Source organism: Engystomops pustulosus, chromosome 2, assembly GCF_040894005.1.
Source record: "Engystomops pustulosus chromosome 2, aEngPut4.maternal, whole genome shotgun sequence".
Taxonomy (NCBI): Eukaryota; Metazoa; Chordata; class Amphibia; order Anura; family Leptodactylidae; genus Engystomops; species Engystomops pustulosus.
This window is the reverse complement of record NC_092412.1, coordinates 118,489,865-118,510,395: the sequence shown is the minus strand read 5'-3', so window position 1 is coordinate 118,510,395 and position 20,531 is coordinate 118,489,865. Positions and strand designations below refer to the sequence as shown.

The following is a 20,531-nucleotide window of genomic DNA, read 5'->3' as shown; positions in this document are numbered from 1 at the left end:
CACAATTCATACTTGTGATTATGGCGACTAGTACAGTACCTTGGGCCCCAGGTAGAAACCACTATAACTGCTGCCCTGGTAGTTATGGTTTACAACTTGAATAAGTAGAAGTTTCACAGTCTATTCTAATTTTGCAATTCTGTCTAGCCTTTTATATTTTATTAGTACAGTAAATCTGTCACATATGGTTTTGTTTGGCTACTGATACATACTGACTGCTGGGGGATTTCAAAGATATTTTATGTATTATGTGCAACATCCCCCACCGGGGCCTAGCCTTTTCTTGGGGCCTGGAGGCAGCCGGGTCCCAAAAATACTGGAGTGGTTGGCAGTTGTGGCCTAGGCACGCTAGTGTCACGGTGCTTGGTATGGGGACCGGAGGGCCGTCCTACAGCCTGGCAGGTTTGCGGCAGGGGATGTATGCAAGAAATGAAATAGAGGGAGAGGCTGTGGTACTGATTCTCCCTGGGGCAGCCCTTAGAGTCTGTAGTGTGTGTCCCTGGTAGATGGATGGGGCGCCCTTGATGTAACAGCCGTAGCAGGGACCAGCCGGAGGCAACGTTGTGCAAAAATAACTTACGGTTCTTTATATGAACCAACAGCGACAGCAGGCAACGTGCCCAAGGATTCCTTACAGAGGTATGATACTGGGAGTGCTCTTGGAGAGGGAACCACAGGAGTTTGTTCACCAGCCTGGATGCAGGGGCAGGCTGGGATGGAGCTGTGTGAATTGTTGGAAGCTTCAGCTTTTATCCTGGAATGGTTCAGTGTTAGCCCTGAAGGTGGACTGACACTCTATAGAGCTCCTGAGGCCTGGGAGGCCTGTGGTCAGAGCACAAGCTCTGAGGTGGTGCTTCTCAGTCAGAAGCTAGGTGCCAAGAGATCTAACTCCTCCCCTGACTAAGGACTTAGTTAATCCCTGGTCAGGTGGTCTTCTCCTCCAATCACACTCCAGTTCACAATTAAGTGCATTGAGGCATATCATTGGATGATAACAATAAACAATATTTAACCTTTGCCTATCCAGAATACACAACAGATATAAGCCTGATTGATTGTGGGCAGGCAAAGCAGCCGCAATCAGGTAATAAACATACACCAAAAGTTTGAACATGAGTGACGTACCACCCAAAAAGAGAAATTTGATTGCAAAACAAAGAATACTTTATGATGTGCAAAAATACATTAACAATAGATACAATTACTGGACAAGCAACATAAATTAAAAACTCTGCATGGTACAATAAATGGCTGAACAAATAGCCTCGAGGTAGGTGAAACAGTCATGAGAGTTGTTTATAAAGAACCAATGCACTATAGTGCATGGTTACAAGGCAGTAAACAATGACACATATAAATAGGATGACCAAAACAGTAACAAATACCATACCAAATGATGACCAGCAGAGGATTGCCCCAGACAGAATCTATCCAGGCAGAATCTACCTCTGCTATATTACCTCTGTATATGTGTAATGTCCTGCAGAGGAGCTGATCAGACTCTCTATTAGGGGAACACACACACTTATTCGCAACAACTCCTCTGCCTTGCATTGGCAGGGATGTTGCATATGTCTATTAACTTTCTAAAACCAATTTAAAACTTTTTTGTGATTATATGTCAATTGGACCATTTCATTATCCAATGTCATCATTCCATATATAATTTTATTGTGCAGATAAAGACGGCCTTACCCCAAAAAGAAAAAGAAAGCGAATTTCTGAAGGAAACTCTGTATCCTCAACATCATCAAACTCTTCATCTTCCTCCTCCTCTTCTTCTTCTAATATAGAACCTATTTCAACAGCACATCCAATGTCACTAGTGGTAAGTCTTGCATTATAAAATAATAAAAAAAGATAGTGGCAGCAAACAGTTTCCGACTTTACAGCAAATACTAATACGTTTACTGATATGTCTGCTGCCTTGCACATATGATTTTGGACTGTAGGAACATATCGCTCAATCTACACAACTTTCTTCAACACCCTAAAATACTCTCAAATACATCTAATAGACAGCAACAGGCCTTTTGTTAATTATAATTTCAGTGACAACACCATAAAGGCATAGATCGATGTACAAAACAGATGTGGACCAAAATTAGATTTTTTACACCATTACATTTATGATAAATGAAATGAAAAATGCTCTTAAAACAATCTGTCTTGTAGTGCATGTCTGATATTGTGTTCTTTTCCCTTGGTACAGCAATGGCCCATGTATATGTTGGACTACGGGGGTGTGAATATGCAGATTCCTGGACAAATTAACTACTAGTCTACTTGGATGGAAGTAGAATGGAAATATGTAATTATTGTATAAAATGTATATGACAATATTTAACAATGCCTTTTAGTTTTTTCCAATCATTTTTACAGTATGTTTCTGCCATTCAGGACGGCCTTTTTTGGAATAAAATGTGTTGCCTTGTTCTCATTTGTGTATGGTGATATAAATATATAATTTAGAATACAGCAAATTTCTTGTTAATTGAGTCCAATAATTAACTGTACCAATACTGTGGTAATTTGCCACAGCAAGAACTGACTCCTGTGAAACATTTGGTCATAAGAAAAGAGGTGGTTGTGAATAGCAGTGGTAAATATCAATACAACTTGTTGTCTAAAACATCTTATATCTCATTTGTCTACTCTGAAACTGCAAAAACAAAATATGCAGAGAGTTCGAAAAACTAATTCTCCATGGGAAAAATTGTGGCTATTATAAACCATCTTTAGGCCAGGGACACTTAGTATGGAATCACTGTGGCAGCGGAAGGAGATTTAATCATAAAAATATTAGGTGTCAAAGAATCCAAAAATTTTTAATATATTCTTTTTATTAGTAACTTATTAAAACAGGGGGAACTGTTCATAGCAAACATGCATAGGGGTGCCCTAGCTTGCTGTCTGGGTGCAATAAGTGATAAGATATTTGATTCTATATATACTCCGGCAGTTGTGTAGCAATGTGAGTATAAGTTTTTTAACTATAGGTTGGACTATAGAACAATGATTTATGGGCTGATAAGAAAAGTGCAAAGATGTAATGGATAAATATACTTTGACTCATTCTTTAGTAGCCCATATTTTATTTTGGCACCATAGTAACATAACCTGCATGTGGGTTGCATTGTAGGACATATAGTATACTGGATTCTATGCAAAGAATGTTTCTGATTGTTTTTAGATGTTCTTAATAAGAAGGATATATTTAACATTATTGGATTATTTTTGTGATTGGATCTCCTATTTAAGGAGTTTCTCCAACTCTATAAATTATGGGAAGGAGATACTAACCCTGAATCCACAACCAAATTTTAACATGCTGAATTCTAAACTTGCAGCGACATTCAGTTTTCCGCAGTTTTTTACACAGCATGTGGATGAATCTTTCCCACTAGCCTGTGACTGTAAATTGCTATAGGGTTGACCGCAGATGACTCCATTGCAACTAACCTGCTGCGATTACAGCCTGTGTGTTTCCAACCATATATTGTATTATACAGATGTTTGTCACCACTTGTCAAGTGTTATAATATTCACATAACTTTGGAAAACTCTGGAAGGTAAAAACTATTTCCTTATCAGTGCACCAAGGTGGAAATAAAAAAAGCAGCTAAAGGTTTCAGACAAACTGTCATGACGTAAAACTCTGTAGCTGCTCATTAATAGCTTATATTCACACTTTGCAAACCATATGTCATTGGTTTACATGATTGGTATTGGAATCCATCCTACAACAGATTCAGCAAAGAATAACTTATATATGGGAAAGAAGCCATATTTAGTACATAAGGCAAAGCCCTCACTTTACCTTCAGGACCAAGTAGTGATAAAGTGGTACACCGAAAAGTGCACACGCCCTGAACTGTGTGCATGAGTGAGCAGAAGGAAAGGATACTGAGATATGTTTGCACAGCCATTTATGAAGACCTGCATTTTCACACCAATCCTGATAGCTCTTTACCACTGTGTAGCATGCATCTAATCTGTACCACGGCTTTCAATGGTCCTAAGGACACCAATATCTTTATCAGATGGTGGATTCAAATGTACCATAGGAGGAGCTCCAGTGGCTCTGATAACCTAACCCTGTCCACACCTTCTCTCTTCCTGCAGTCTCAAGTAAACCAGGATGCTTCACTTTAAAATAATCTTAAAGGGTTGGCCACTCTTTAGCATAAATTGCTTATGTACCTTTACTGCCTTTATAATAATCCATGAATGCTCACCAATTCATTTGTCATCCCTGATGCTTGGTTAATTGCCGTGTGCAGACTCTCTGACATGTAAATAAAGATCCCACACTGGTAAATAGGAGGGACCTGCAGCAGGAGATTATGACTCATCCTGTGGTCTCCCCTCCTACCTCCCTGTGTATGTTAGTGAGACAGACGGAGAAAAAATAGACACACTGGAGGCTGCCATGACAGACGGGCTGAAGGATTGAGAATGTATATGCAAGTACAGCATGTGGATAACAGGGAAAGGCTGAAGCTCTCACAGGAGGCAAAGACACAGGTACAAATATATGCACAGACCTGTCTAATGGAACAGATTTATTGAAAAGTGGCCAACCCCTTTAAGCGTGGGACATCCTGGGCTACCTGGGACTGCAGAAGGATACCTTAAATCCTGTCTGGCAAACTCTGCTCTGGAGCAACAGCCTAAGTGCTCACTGAAAAGGCTCTGAGTTCCACCACTGGCACCTGTGCCATAGGTTCTCCACCACTGCTGTCGAATCTTTACATGTTCATTACAATGAAAGAACTTTGAAAAGGATATAGAAAATCAGTTTGTCTACTTGCAAACATTGAAAGGTGATGCTTTTTTTTTTTTGCTTAGTTACACAGCTGCATGTTCTCTCCAATGAAACACTTTTATATTTTGCAAGCAAATTAAATGGATTTTAGCTTGTGAAAAGTGCTTTCTGTAGGCACAGATGCTGTTTATGCTGCTACCCTAAAATCTCAATTTGTTAGGAGAATGGTTGGTTTGCGAGTGTTCATTATGTGATTAAACTGCTTTTTACTGCCATCTGTGCCCAATCTAGATTCTCCTATGTATAGCAACTTTGAATGATAAATTGTTTGATGGTTCAAAAAAATGGAAATTAAGTATGAAAAACCCAATATTCTGAATAAGGGGAAATGTCATTTGATGGTACATTCAAGTGGATTTCTGACACCCCCACCCCCATTATTTTTTTTTATACTGATGATCTATCCTGAGGATGTGATTGGCGGGGATCTCACATCTGGACATCACACCAATCTACTGTTTCAGAAGCCCCAGAGCACTGGAACCTATACAGTGGATGGAGCTGTCTCTGCACATAGTATAGCAGCAGTGCCAGGGTATTACACCTCAGTTCCTAGTCTCTTAACACTTGAACAAATATGCAACACTTTGTGGAAGTCTAAAATTTTCTATGGAGTAAATGGATGTTCTTGCTCAGGATTTGGGTGTAATTGCAGTACAATGGCTCTCTCAAACCTTCATCTAGATTTTGTGTGTTATACTATACCATTGTTCAAAAATGGCTCTTCAAAATGGATCTAGTCAAGTAGGTGGCTAACTATTGTTATTAATACGTAAACATACATAAACTATTCTTTTTCTTCTATAGTTCACTGAAGATTTTTTTGAAAATGTATTAAAATTTGTCAAGGCAGTAATTACACTATAAAAAGTGTTAAAGAGGACCTTTCACCACTTCTAACTCTTTCGATCCTTTATAAGGTGTCACTCCACTCATTTCAGCATACTTGACATTTTTTCTGTACCTCCCCCCCCCCCTTCCCCATTGTTCTTGAGAAATCAGAAATATTGACATACCGCCCAACTTTTAAGGAAGTCAAAGAGGGACACAATGCGATCCCTAAGCCATGCCCCTTTTCCGCTTATAAGTCATTTCATAATCAATCTTTTTCTTTTTACCAACATTTTTAATATGAGATAAAGCCGAAAGTGTTTGGCCTCAACATTGGTTCTGGATAGTTCTCCTGTTAACTGCCATAAAACTAAACCAATTATTTGGCTCAATTTCGGCACACATTCAATGTGAATGACATGAGCTGAACAGGTGAATCCCACTTATTGAACTGATCTCTTAAAAATTACATTGTCGTGTATTGGCACCGCCCTCGTGCGCTTTAATTCCATTTCTAAACAGAGTCAAAGTGATACGTGTGACCGCACCTTAATGAAGCAAAATGCCTATGGACACATCTTTCTAAGTACAAAACACACACATTTTTCTCTGATTCATTTGCAATGTGCCTCAAAACTAATGCATCTGGTGAATCTAGCTTGAAGGGTTTGTCAAATTTACATTTATTTCTAAATTGACAGTAAATGTGAGCCAAAGAAATATAAACATACACATTCCATTTTGTCTGATGTCTGCTGGGAGACGTAAACAGTTTGGGTGCGTTCACACATAGCGTTAACGCATGTGCTTTCAAACGCATCACAACAGCTGAGAAGAGACTGCTGTCAACATTGCGACACTGCATACAAAACGCATGCGTTAGCATATGTGCTGCTTTATTTACAAATATTTACACATGGTATGTATGTGGGGTATTTTTAGACGTATTCGGTCCCTCGGCACTGATGAGCAGTCTATAAATGAAAGAGATAAATGAAGGTATGAGAACTTGCCCAGCGTGTCCTCATGTATATGGTAAATATGTATCTAGAGGACTCACCCTGTAGGTTTTTACATCTCAAGAATCGCAGATGGGTCATCTATGTAGCTCCTTGGGGAGGTATCAAGAATGATTCACCTCAGTGTGAGTGACTGTCTGAGAAGTCAATATAGGAAAAGTAGATAGGAAGTACATGTGGAGTACATAGAATGTGCGATACAGGGAAGAGTGATGGATGTCCGTGTGGGCTTGGGTCTTCCTGACTCGTTGGTCATAAGAAATCCCTACAATATCCCTGATATAGGACACAAATCTATCACACCCTGATAGTCTAGCTTCTGATCTGTGGTCCTATTTAACCACAGTTCTGACCGGAGCCTGACCCTGCAATAGCTGGCCCTATTACAGACCTATTCAGCAGGTATAGTCAGGTAATAAGTTTTACTTGCGTCACAGGTAGGATATAGGTACTGTGTCATAAAGTCATGTCACAGTTAAGGTATGAATCCCAATTCCCGACAAGGCTTGTTTCGCCCTATTAGGCTCATCAGGGGACTACTATGTTCATCAACAAACGTCCTATTAACCCCTTAAGGATGCAGCCATTTTGTAGTTGAGGCTCAGCCCCATTTTTTGGATTCTGACTTGCGTTGCTTTATATGGTTATAACTTTTGAACACCGTTACTTATCAAAGCGATTCTGAGATAGTTTTTTGCCCCACATGTTGTACTTAATTTTAGTGGTAAATGTCGGCTAATAAGTTTTGCGTTTATTTAAAAAAAAAAAAATGATTTTTTGGGAAAAATTTGCCATTTTCAAAATTTGAAATCATTACGTTTTCAGGCAGATAGATTTACCACCTGAATAAATTGCTGAATAACATTTCCCATATTTATTCTGACGTCATGCGGCTTACAAATCGAATATCGCTTTTCCGGATTTCCAGAATTGACTATTTTGGGAATAAATACAGTTTTGAATTAAATTGTACATATTTAGCATCAAAACCCCCTATATAAGTAACCCATTTTCAAATCTGCACCTGATAAAGGGGATTTGGGATTGGGTTTTTGCTCAGTTCCTCTAGGCTTCAATGGTTCTGTCCAGCCCCTTAGTCTGTGCTATTTACATAAGCACCTACTCAAGTCCTTCATATATCACAGGAATAACATACAACCCTCGCAGATACTTATATACAAAAAGACTTTACTAACAACATACATGTGACAAAGTAACTACATAAAATACAATACAAGATACATAGAGAACACAACTACACACAAACCTCTTTTCCTGGCCCCCAGTAATGTATAGGTATATACAATACATTCTAACACTACACCAGCTCCTGGATATATCCTGAAGCAGGAGTCACATCCAGTACCTGACCATATACATGTACATATAGAGACTCATGCACAATAGCATCTATATATCTACTCCTCCATTACACGTGCAGGGCACAGATCCACATGTGAATGGGATACGGCTATAGGTTGCACATGTAGTTACACTAATATATACACACTCACTGTAAACACTTAGCTATGTATATATATGGTAAAACACATAACACCTGGAATATCTATAGGTACACATATAAAGTCTACTATATTATAATAAGTACTATGTTGTAATTACTCTTATAAAGTTATATACATACACAGAAAGCACACACAATATATGACCTGGTTCCTTAGTTAAAGGGGTATTCTCGCCTGGGCATTCACATTCAGTTTAACTAATCTTCCATTTATAAACATTTCTTCAATTGGATGTTATTAAATAAAATGTTCCTGTGTGAAGATAATTTCTCATAAATGTAGTCATTCTGTCCCTTAGAAACGATATAGCTTCCTCGGATACGACCACGTCACACTCTGGCAGCAGTGGCCAGACATGAGCTATTGAGACCTGCATGACCTCCTGGATTCAGCGATCATTACCACAGGACGGCTGCGGGACATGCAGTAACTCCCAGACATTTCATATACAAAAACCTTTTGTTTCTTTGTGCAATCACTCCAGCAGACGTGGCCGGAAGCCATCTCGTTTCTAAGGGACAACATGACTACATTTATGAGAAATTATCTTCACACAGGAACATTTTTTTTTAATAACCTCTAATTGAAGAAATGTTTATGTATGGCAGATTTATCAAACTGAATGTGAATGCCCAGACGAGAATACCCCTTTAAGTGTTGCTCCTCCGGGGGGGCCAGGAAGCAAGAGACAGAAGAGATGGATTTCTGTTTTTACTATGCTTAAATATCCCTGTGTGTAGTTCCTCCCCACCCCCTTATAGCCCCACCCTAAGACCCTCTTAGGATAGACCCCAGTGGGTGCAGGGAATCTCACACCTGGTTCATAATGGCTTCTTACTGTTCAAAGCCTTTTGATATGTTAATGACCCAATGGCTCAGTACACACTGACATCTCACCCCAGAATATCAGTGACTGTGGTCAGTATAAACTGTATCCATTTACACTATATGTAATATATATAATAATAGAGCAGAGGGTCCAGTTATGAAGAATGTTCCCCTGTAACAGCACCCCTCAATCTATCAGAAACCTCTTTTAGGAAAATTTTGAATGGTCAAAATGTGACGGTTATATGTTTATTTAGCCCTGAAATGTACACATTTCCAAAAGATAAAAAGATAAAACTCACCTTACAATTTGTTCTGCAATTTCTCCCGAGTACAAAGACCCCCTCATGTGTCCGTTACTTGTTTTATGGGTGCACAGCAAGACGCAGAAGGGAAGGAGTGCCCCGCAGCTGCCAGGATTTTAGTTTCCTCATTGGCCCCTTTTGAAGGCTATAAAATTTTAGTTTTTTCGTTATTGTGGCCATGTGACAGCAGCTTTTTTTTTTTTTGTGGGAAGAGATGCTTTTTCCAGTGTTACTATTTTGGCGTTGGCATCCCCTATTGTTGAAAATTTAGGAACTTTTTTGTGAGGGCAGGAGTAGAAAAGCATCAATTCTGTACTGGATTTTTAACTTTTTTTTTTTGTGTTCACCATATAGCTTAATAATCATGTTATCTTTTTTTTTTTTTTTTTTCTAACGTTTTACTAAATTTGTCAAATAAAACCCTAATGTGGGAAAAATCTATCATTTTTGCACTGCTGTCTTCCAAGTGGCATAACACTTTTAATTGTTTGGCTATGGAGCTGGTTGATGGCTTGTCTTTTGCGGGACATGTTGTACTTGAGCCAGTATCATTCTGGAGTACATATGTTTTTGTGATCACTTTTTATTGCATTTTATGTGGGATTGAATAGGTAAAAATTATAATTTTTGGAGGGCTCATCACAGTTTTATTTCATCGGCGTTCATCGTGTGGGTTCAATAATTATTTACTGTTATTCTACGGATTGATTCAGATGCGGCGATACTATATATGTGGGGTTTGTGTTATGATTTAGACTTTTTTGACCGTTACATGTCTCTTTATATGTTTTGGGGCTAATGGGCAATTTTATTGATTTATAAACTTTTTTTTATTGAATAACACTTTTTTTTTAAACTTTTTTACCTGTTCCACCATGGGAACATGGAGCGAAGAGTGAAAGTTGTAAAAACTGAGCCCACAAGAACGTGACGCATATGCTTTTTTAAAAATTTTTTCCACATTTGGAATTTTTTTCCTGCTTCCCAGTACACAGCATGGAATAAAGTTGTAAAAACTGAGCCCACAAGAACGTGACACATTTGCTTTTTTTTTCAATTTTTCCACATTTGGAATTTTTTTCCTGCTTCCCAGTACACAGCATGGAATAATAAATAACATCACGGAAAAGTAAAATTTGTTAGGCACAAAATAAGCCCTCGCACAGCTCTGTACATGGAAAAATGAATAAGTTATGGATTTTTGAAGGTGGAGAGCGAGCAATGAGTGAAAAAAAAACTGCGTTCTTAAGGGGTTAATAGACTTAATAGAAGTTGTTTTACATAAGTTGAGGAGTGTAGTTTCTACAGTGGGGTAACTTATGGGGTTTTACTATTATTTAGGCCCTTCAAAGTCACTGAAAAGCTGAGTTGTCCCACAAAATGTGAGTTTTGGTGATTTTCATGAAAATTAGAAAAATCGCACCTAAAGTTCTAAGGCTAATAACATCCTAGAAAAAGGAGAGGATGCATAAAATATTTTACGAGTATAAGCCGAGGCCCTTAATTTTACCACAAAAACCCTGGAAAAACTATTGACTCGAGTATAAGCCGAGGGTGGGAAATGCATTGGTCACAGCCTCCCCAGTATATAGTCTGCCGGACCCTGCCCCATAGTACATAGCCAGCACGCTGCCCTAGTATATAGCCAGCAGCGGGGGAAGCCGGAAAGGTGAGTTTTGAAATATTTATTTTACTTGAGTATTACCCGAGTTTGGGTTTTCAGCACATTTTTTTGTGCTGAACAACTTGGCTTATACTCGAGTATACTACTGGGGGCTGGCAGGCTGTATACTACTGGGGGCTGGCTGTAGTCTATGGGGCTGTCTGGTGTATACTACTGGGGGCTGACAGGCTGTATAGTACTGGGGGCTGGCTGGCTGTATACTACATAGGGCTGGCTAGATGTATACTACATGGTGCTGGCTGATTGTATACTACATGGGGCTGGCTGTCTTTTTACTACTGGGGGCTGGCTGTATACTACTGGGGGCTGGCTGTATATATACTACCGGGTGCTGGTTATATAGTACCAGGGGCTGGCTGGCTATATACTACTCGGGGCTGGCTATATACTACTGGGGGATGGCGGGCTATATACTACAGGGGCTGGCAGACTATACACTACAGGGGGCCAGCTGGCTATATACTGGAGGCTGTGGCCAATGCATTTCCCACCCTCAGTTTATGCTTGAGTCGATAGGTTTCCCAGTTTTTAGTGGTAAAATTAGGGGTCTCAGCTTTCACTTGGGTCGACTTATACTCGAGTATATACGCTACATTTCTTCAATTGCGTGTTAATAAAAAGAATTTTTGAGTGTGAAAATAATTTTTCATAAATGTAGCCAAGTTGTCCCTTAGAAACGAGATGTACCGTACTTGGCTACGACCACCCCCACACTCTTGCAGTGGTGACCACACATGCGTTATTGAGGCAATCAATCACCAGGATTCAACAGTCATTACCACAGGAAGTCTGTAGGATGTGTAGTAACTCCCAACCATGTCATATGAAAAAACTACTTGTTCCTTTGTGCAATCCCTCCAGCAGTGGTGGTCTTTCTAAAGGACAACATGGCTGCAGATTATCTACATACAGATGAGCGGGAATCTCCTGCTTCCTTATTCATCAGCATTCATATATGTAAACAAAGATCCACAGACAGTGGCGTAACTTGAAGCTGATGGGCCCCAGTGCAAAGTCTGTGCCAGGCCCCCTGACTTCTCATATTGAAAAGTGACACCTTATGGGCCCCCTAAACCTTCTGGACCCGGTTGCGATCGCACCCTCTGCACCCCCTCAAGTTACGCCCCTGTCCACAGAGAGATATTCCACGCCACGTCTGTTGCATAATACATCCGTGATGTTTTGGTGAGATCACTTATTTACTGCAGATGAAAAATCAGCAACAAAAAAGATAAAAACCTTAGTTGGCATGGCCCAGGAGTAGGTCAGCGGCCCTCACCTGTCCTCAACCAGCCTCTGTCCTGTTCATTTCCCTCAGCCAGAGATCTACTAGGTGGTCTGGGCTCAGTGCCACTATACAGCAAGGACAAACTATTGCCGCGGCTGCTGTTGGGAGATGGGGGGGGGGGGGGGGCTAGGAGCAGTAGCAGCTTAAGTCTGGAGTCCTTAATGAGCAGCTTCCTTCACCCGCATAGTGAGGAGGGTAGCCGCCACCAGCAGCAGCAGAACATGGAGCAGACCCTGCACCAGCAAGTGGTGTCCTATTAGGACATTACATTACCACCCCAGGTAGAGGATCCCCTGGACTACTGGGCAGCCAAACTTGATGTGTGGCCGCAACTTGCGGAGTTTGCAGTGGAGAAGCTGTCCTGCCCGGCCAATAGTGTGGCATCAGAGCGGGTGATCAATGCGGTGGGGGCCATCGTGACCCGCTTGTCAACCCATAATGTGGAGAGGCATGGATCGGCCAGGATTTCAACACACCTATGCCTTATGCATCAGATTAAATCTGCCATGACGCCTCTCCCAAACATTGAGAAATGAGTCTGGATTCTAACTACCTGCCTCGGCCACTATTCTGTTGCTCCACAATTTGTCATTGTGCCACTCTGTGGCCTACCATGTTGCTGCCACCTACAGAATTTGTCATTGTGCCACTCTGACCTCCTGCTGCTGCTGCCGCCACCTCCACACTCTGCCATTGTGCCACACTGTGGCCTTCCATGTTGATGCCACCACCAGAATTTGTCCTTGTGCCACTCTCTGACCTCCTGCTGCTGCCACCACCTCTGCGCTCTGTCATTGTGCCACACTGTGGCCTTCCATGTTGCAGCCACCACCAGAATTTGTCATTGTGGCACTCTCTGACCTCATGCTGCTGCCGCCACCTCCACACTCTATCATTGTGACACACTGTGGCCTACCATGTTGCTACCACCACCAGAATTTGACATTGTGCCACTCTTTGACCTCATGCTGCTGCTGCCACCTCCACATTCTGCCACTCTGTGGCCTACAATGTTGTTGCCACCGCCATAATTTGTCATCGTGCCACTCTGCGGCCTACTCCTGCTGCTGACAACTGATGTTCAGACTTAGGGTCGGGAGCCATCTTGGATGAGATTGTGGAGCTGAGTTTCTGTCTGTCTCTGCTGTGTGGCTGTAGCCACACACCCTGCCCAGAACTCAGAGACACTCACTGATCACATCCTGTCAGCACCCTGGTGAGCAGAAAGAGAGGCTGCAATCTACAAGGAGATAAGTGATCTGGGGAAGGCAGGCACATATCTGTGAGATGTAGCAGAGTTCACAGTGTAACAAGCTACAAGGAAATAAGTGATCTGGGGGAAGGGGAGGCAGGCACATATCTGTTAGATGTAGAAGAGCTCACAGTCTAAGGGTACATTCACACGCAGTATGTCCGCGGTGCTGGCATACCGCCGTGTGCTAGAAAGTAGGCGGAGATGACCCCCTCCTCCCTCCATAGGAAACAGTGGCACAAGGCTGCACATTCGCAAAAAGATAGAGCATGCTCTATCTTTTTGCGGTGTACGGCGTGGATCGGTGCCACACATGTATAGCGCCGTACTGCCACCATGCCGCCACTGCCATCTTTGGGACTTATATGCGGCCGTAAATTTGCGGCCTCATTTACGCCCCCATGAACGGCCAAGTGAATGTGCCCTAGAGCCTGTGTTTGTCAGCCTGTGTCTATCACCGGCCTATTCCTAGTGAAGGTAAGTGCTAGCTCCGCAACACATTTTTTTAAAAAAATGTGGCGTTTTTACCGAATCCGGTTTTCATTCGGCCACGCCCTGCGATTTCCGTCACGTGCATGCCAGCGCCAATGCGCCACAATCCGAATCCCGGGGCAATTCAGGGTAAATCTGCGCAAATCGAAAATATTCAGGTAACACATCAGGAAAACGCGAATCGGCCCTTAGTAAATGACCCCCTATGTGTCAGTGCGTTAGTGCAATGTTCAGAAGCCACATGAAAGTATATATGCTGGATTTCCCACCCTCACATGTTTCTATGCCTTTGCAAAAATAATTTTATCATACTGGATTTCCGCACCAGTTCAAGGGACTTTCCGTGCACCCGGCCGTAATTCACATTGTGGCAATCGCAGTCTTCAGAGGGGTTAGCCGTTACCATACCTCGCTTGTTTTGCTTTTTTAATGAAAGTATATATACACCTTTACCCTGATAATGTTACCACATTGTCACCCCACAGAACTAGATGGGTGATAATGTGTCAGTTTAGAGAGGCCCCGCCCACACCCTGGGATTTTGCACTGAGCAGTGGAGAGAGAGAGGAACTTAAACGGCAATAAAACTGAGTAACATTGTAAAGTAAGGGGTTAAAATGATCTTTATTGTGTTAACATCACTAGGAGATTGAAATGTGAGAACTTACTTTTGTGGGAAAACCCCTTTAAGCCAGTAAAGGCACATTGGCAATTTATGTAAAAGTGGAAAACCCCTTTAATTAGTAAGGAAACTTTTAACCAAACTTTTTACCTTCACCTATTGAATCCTTGTACATCTGTTCCTGTTATCTAAACACATGTACACAAGAGCCATGTCAGGACCATTGAAATTCCTTCAAAGGTCCTGAAACTGCACATTGAAAGAAGGCAAAAGGGACACATCCTTCATTCTCCAAGAAGCTTAATTCTAGTATTATATGTAGGAAGTGATTTCAGACTTGTAGGGGCTACAATATTCACACAGCCCAGTGCCCACAGTAGTCTTAATCCACACCTGGGTGTGTCTTATAGAAATATGCATATTTTCATCAGAAAAATATAGTAATATATAGATATGTGATAGATATTTAGCTATAGAAGAGATATGGCAGAGAGTAGATACCAGAAATTAATAAACAGGAGATTAATAATAGATATATAGTACATGGTTGCTATAAGGGATCAATAGTAGATGAAGTTGATACAAGTGATATGCATAGTGATAGTTAATAGATACTTAGTAGATAGTTGATATAATTGAGAGGTATTATTCATTTTTCTGTAGCTGGTTAACATGAGGGATAGATAACAGTCCATGAGCTGTAACAGATGAATAATAGATAATAATAGACACAGATACATTTTAATTAGGGAGTATTGTTATGTATAAGGTGTAGGTAACATGAGGTAACATCTAATATCCCTGCCATATACAGCAGTTCCCACCACACACCTTTCAGGAATGACCTGTAGTATTCAGTGTGTAGGAGCAGTGTGTGCTCTTCCACTGTACATGACAGGAGTGGAGCCATGTACGAGGCCCCGGCTGCCTCCACTGCTTTGTTCTACAGAGCTTCTTATCGCGTCGCTACACGAGGATGCTGGGAGACGTAGTCCTCCAACCACAATCATTATCATCAGTTGCTGTGTTTAGGAACCACAACTCCCAAGGTTCAGCGCGAGAAGTGAGCATGCGTAATGCCTTCCAGTTGGACAGTAAACTACGATAAGAAAAAAAAATGAAACAAATGAGCAGATGAATGTATGGAGATCTCCTCGGGCTGTGAATGTACATAAATTAGAGCCCTGCGGCGGCTACTGGCCACGACCAGCAACACCCGATCAGCTTCTGCACGGCCCCGGCATCTGCTGCAAAGTTGTTGATGTAGGTAAGGCAGTCCGCAGGTAGGTGGCCTCACATTGCATCTCAGCCTTGTGTTCTGTGCAATTGTCAATGGTCCGGGGAGGAGGTCCTGACCTCTAAACCTTTGTACTTGTCACTGGGCAGATGAGTCTTGCAGCCTAACATGATCCGCGTGGGCGGAGCTTATTTTGTATGGGGTGTGATTATCCAGGGGTGTGTATTTTTGTGCATATTTTTTACTTCCTGCTAAACTAATAAAAAGATTTTAAATTAACCCTTACATAACTCAGCCTTTTTTCATTTATTCATTTCTGTTTTTTACCCTCATTCCAAAAGCAGTATTTTTCCATTAACAGAGATGTATACAGGCTTGTTATCTGCGGGACAAATTGTACCTTTAGGTGTCACCATTTAATATTCCATGCAATCCAGTACTGGAAAGCTGGAAAAAAAAGCACTGTGACATTAACAAAGAAACTCATTTGTGGTGTTTTCTTGTGGGCTCAGTTTTTACGCTTTTCACTGTGCGCTTCAAATGACACTTCGTCTTTATTCTTAGGGTAGGTACGATCACAGGGATTCCAGATTTATGTAGCTTTTATTATATTTTAGTATAGAAAAAATATTTATATCAATTTGGGACCTATATGACTGTTTTATATTTTTTTTATCAAATATTCATAGATGGAAAAATTATGAAAAAGGGGCAATTCAGACATTTGGGCGCTATTTTCCGTTACAGTCTTCACGGCCGGAAATAATCTTTTTTATATTTTGATAGAACAGGCATTTTTACCTAGCATGTTTAGGATTTTTACTGTTAATATATTTTTATATATATGTGTTTTAGGGAAAGGGTGATTTAAACTTATTTTTTAAATATCTTTCTTTTGATTTTGATTGCTCAGACTTTATGCTGCAAAACTACTGTATCTTCTGATCTCTAATAGCCTGCCATTGGCTATTCCTTTCATCATAATTTATATACATTATGCCTAAAAAACTGACATCTCCATATGGTTATCAATGTAGTTTGATTTCGGAGTTAATACACGTCACTCTCAGGAAATTGGTTAGTCTCTCGGGTGCTCAAATAGGTTACAAAACCATCGATAATCTTAAAGAAAACTTGGCACTCCTTATTTGCGTTTTGAAAAAATAGTGAACTTTATTTCAGTTCACTATTTTTTCAAAACGCAAATAAGGAGTGCCAAGTTTTCTTTAAGATTATCAATGTAGTTTGGGCCAAGAGGATCTCTATTTGGGGGGGGAGGCATTCCATTTATTTATTATTCTATGCTATTCTTAATGCAGCAGCCAGGCTGGACTTTCAGACCAAATGCGACACGGATGCCTCCAGTTTGTGCCAATCACTGCACTGGCTGCCCGTCTCCTTCCGTATTCACTTTAAAATAATAACCCTCATCCACAAAGCTCTGAATAATTCTGCACCTCCCTATCTCTCTTCTCTCATCTCAGTCTATCGCCCTTCCCGAACTCTTCGATCTGCCAGTAACATTAGATTAATCTCTCCCTTAATTCGAACCTCCCATGCACGTATCCAGGACTTCTCCCGAGTTGCTCCAATTCTCTGGAATGCCCTTCCCCAGACTCAGACTAATACCCACCCTCCAAAGCTTCAAACGTGCACTTAAAACCCATCTCTTTAGGCAAGCCTATCACACTCGCTAACTGCATGAAATGTCAAATCTCCCTTTACTAATCCATCCTATGTCCTATCTCCCATCTGTTATCTGGCAAACAGCTGATATATACCAAGCTCCAGGCTTCTCTGCAGTCTTTTTCACCTAGGACCCTGTAAATAAGATGGCGGCTGATGACTGGTTCAAGCAGCAAAATTTTTATTTATGAAATTACTTATTAAATTATTCTATATTGTTCCCTTATAAGGAATGGCTGGACCATTATACGACCTCTTGTGTCACCCCCTCATCCTCATAGTCTGTAAGCTCTTGTGAGCAGGGCCCTCACTCCTATTGTTCCATATGACTGCTTGTTCTTTGTAATGTAATATATATGTATTTGTCCCCTATGATTTGTAAAGCGCTACGGAATTTGATGGCGCTATATAAATAAAAACCAACAAAAAATTGCGTGGTGCTGCACCTTCCCTCTTATGAGCTGTCCTTAACGATCCTAGATGGATCCAGCAAACATCCACTATTCAATAATCCAGTAGAAGAAACTCTTTTGTGACCGGAGCTCAAAAACGAAAAAGACGATCCATGTAGGTTTCCTCCTTATTTGTGCACCAAACACAAGGGATCACTTTCAGGGATAAGTAACCATTCAGACCAGAAACCGTCAATATTTTCACTCCTGTCCTAGTCTCCTCCACTCACTGCATATAAGAGACATATCCAGACATAGTGTAGACTGTTTCAAACTTTTAAAACTTTTATTTCCAGTTCTACTCACATATGTAGATAAAAAAAAGTGCATATCACAAATAACTTCACGAGGACGCCAATCCTTGCCAAAAGTTTTAAAAGTTTGAAACTGTCTACACTATGTCTGGATATGTCTCTTATATGCAGTGAGTGGAGGAGACTAGGACAGGAGTGAAAATATTGACGGTTTCTGGTCTGAATGGTGACTTATCCCTGAAAGTGATCCCTTGTGTTTGGTGCACAAATAAGGAGGAAACCTGCATGGATCGTCTTTTTCGTTTTTGAGCTCCGGTCACAAAAGAGTTTCTTCTACTGGGCTATATAAATAAAGATTATTATTATATTATTATGGGGGGAATTTAAATGATTTGTTATGGGGGTGTGTCTCTATTGTGGGGTTAACACATATATAATCATTCATTATCGGATTCTCATTATGATCCATACTGAACAATATAAAATATATTGCACCCATAATAGATACCTCCTTCATAATAAATTATCATTTATATTTTCCACATATTAGGCCTTTTGATCTAATAAATAATAATACATTTTTTTATCTTGCCCCACTCCATAATAAATGCAGACCCAAGGAAAAATAAAATTACTTAACTCAGCTCCAGGTGCTCCTGCTCCTTCCTGTAGCGATTCCGGCTGCATCATAATTAAATGGCCTGGGTGGTGGGAGGATGCAATGACTTCATCATGCCGCTTGTGTTAGTTTGTTGCAGCTCCCCTCCTGCAGGGGACCTGTATGCACAGCTGTGCTAATTAACTGAACGTTAACGCCATATTTGTTTTTTATCATCACCTACCCTGATGTCATCAGGGAGCGGTGATCTGTTGCCATGACAGCCTTGGATCACGTAAGATCATACAGTAGTATTGCAGTATATGGTAGGAACGGTCAGACTTTCTAGGGTTCAAGTACCCTAGACACCCTATAAAATAGTAAAAAAAATATTTAAATAAGTAAAAAAAACCTAAAAATTCAAATCACCCCCTTTACCTAAAACTGATAGAAAAATAAACAGTAGAAATCATGAACATGCTAGGAATGGCCACATCCAAAATGCCCCATCTATCAAAATATAAAAACGGTTATTTCCACCCATAGTGGAAAATAGCGCCCAAACATCCGCAACACCACTTGCCATTCTACATGACATAAAAATTAATAAAATGTGATCAAAAGTCCTTACCGTCCTCAAAATAGTAGCAATGAAAATGTCAGCTCATCTCACAAAAAATTACACAAAAAATGATGACAGTGTCCAACAATCTGTCCAAATTTGTGAAGAAAATCTACCTGGCAATGAAAGGACAATATCCCTTTCTTCTACAGTCTAGAATATACCTTACACATTGTGTATATACTGTATGCCCCCCAGTATGTAGCCAGTGCCTCCCCCCCCCCTCACGTATATATAGCCTGCAGCCCCATACCCAGCCTAAAAAAAAACAAACTCTGTACTCACCTTTCGACACCCCCTGCAAGTTCACTTCTATCTTCAGCTCCAGCTCCGGCTTTGGCTCCCCGCGCAGTCACGCGCCCACGTTGCCCACTCAGCAATGACTACAACTAATGTACAGGAGGGTTATATACAGACTCTCCACCCAGTTATGACATCAACTAATAGTTGTCGTCACCAAAGGAGTCAGTCAGGTATATGCAGGGGCCATTTTAAAAAAAGGTTGCAAAATCCCCTCTTTGTAACACAGTAAGCATGGCTCTCCTTATCTAACTGTGCATTCATGTCCCTATTGGAAGACATTACTTTATGGAAACTATCATTTTTGAATGGCATATTGATGCAGCTGTCCTCATTTAGAATAAAACTTGTATGTGTGGGATCATTTCATCTATATCTGGTTAAAGTCTATAATGTAATCTGAATGTTGCAGTCTTCTCTTTTAAACAGGAAAATGGCTAACTGTACATCACCCATATTGTCAATGTACAGTGAAAAAATGGAAAGCAAGAAAGCAGTCAAACATTTCATCTCATCCCTGGAGTCAATGGTAAACTGAATTCTTAAACTAGTTATTGTCCATCTGGTTGTATACCTCAAGAGAATTTTTTGTGTAGGGTGTTTGGTGGCAAATGTAGTACATGTCTCATATTTTATGTAGAACTGTATCACAGAATTATTTTATTGAACTGGTCTATATACAGAGAGCCCCCTGACTTAAAGAGGAC

At 40.7% G+C, this 20,531-nt stretch overlaps 2 protein-coding genes across 12 annotated transcripts in view; both read left to right on the top strand.

The window, feature by feature from the left end:
• The window catches only part of GTF2IRD1 (GTF2I repeat domain containing 1), a 73,563-nt gene extending 71,123 nt beyond the window's left edge, over positions 1-2,440 (top strand). For all 4 annotated transcript variants that reach the window (XM_072136164.1, XM_072136162.1, XM_072136161.1 and 1 more), the window contains 2 exons: positions 1,680-1,828; positions 2,213-2,440. In XM_072136164.1, coding sequence (XP_071992265.1) covers positions 1,680-1,828; positions 2,213-2,281 — 218 coding nt within the window. In that variant the 3' untranslated portion in view covers positions 2,282-2,440. The remainder of the gene's footprint in view (positions 1-1,679; positions 1,829-2,212) is intronic.
• A 1,947-nt stretch (positions 2,441-4,387) lies between these two features.
• The window catches only part of GTF2I (general transcription factor IIi), a 57,790-nt gene continuing 41,646 nt past the window's right edge, over positions 4,388-20,531 (top strand). For 2 of the 8 annotated variants that reach the window (XR_011853179.1, XM_072136159.1), the window contains exons 1-2: positions 15,100-15,958; positions 20,254-20,353. Coding sequence is in view for 6 of the 8 variants with exons in the window: in XM_072136159.1 (XP_071992260.1) it covers positions 15,810-15,958; positions 20,254-20,353 (249 nt within the window). In the remaining 2 variants the exon portion in view is untranslated. Of the gene's footprint in view, positions 4,528-15,098; positions 15,959-20,253; positions 20,354-20,531 lie in introns of those variants that run through there. The other 6 variants (XM_072136158.1, XR_011853178.1, XM_072136154.1 and 3 more) reach the window with 6 other exon arrangements.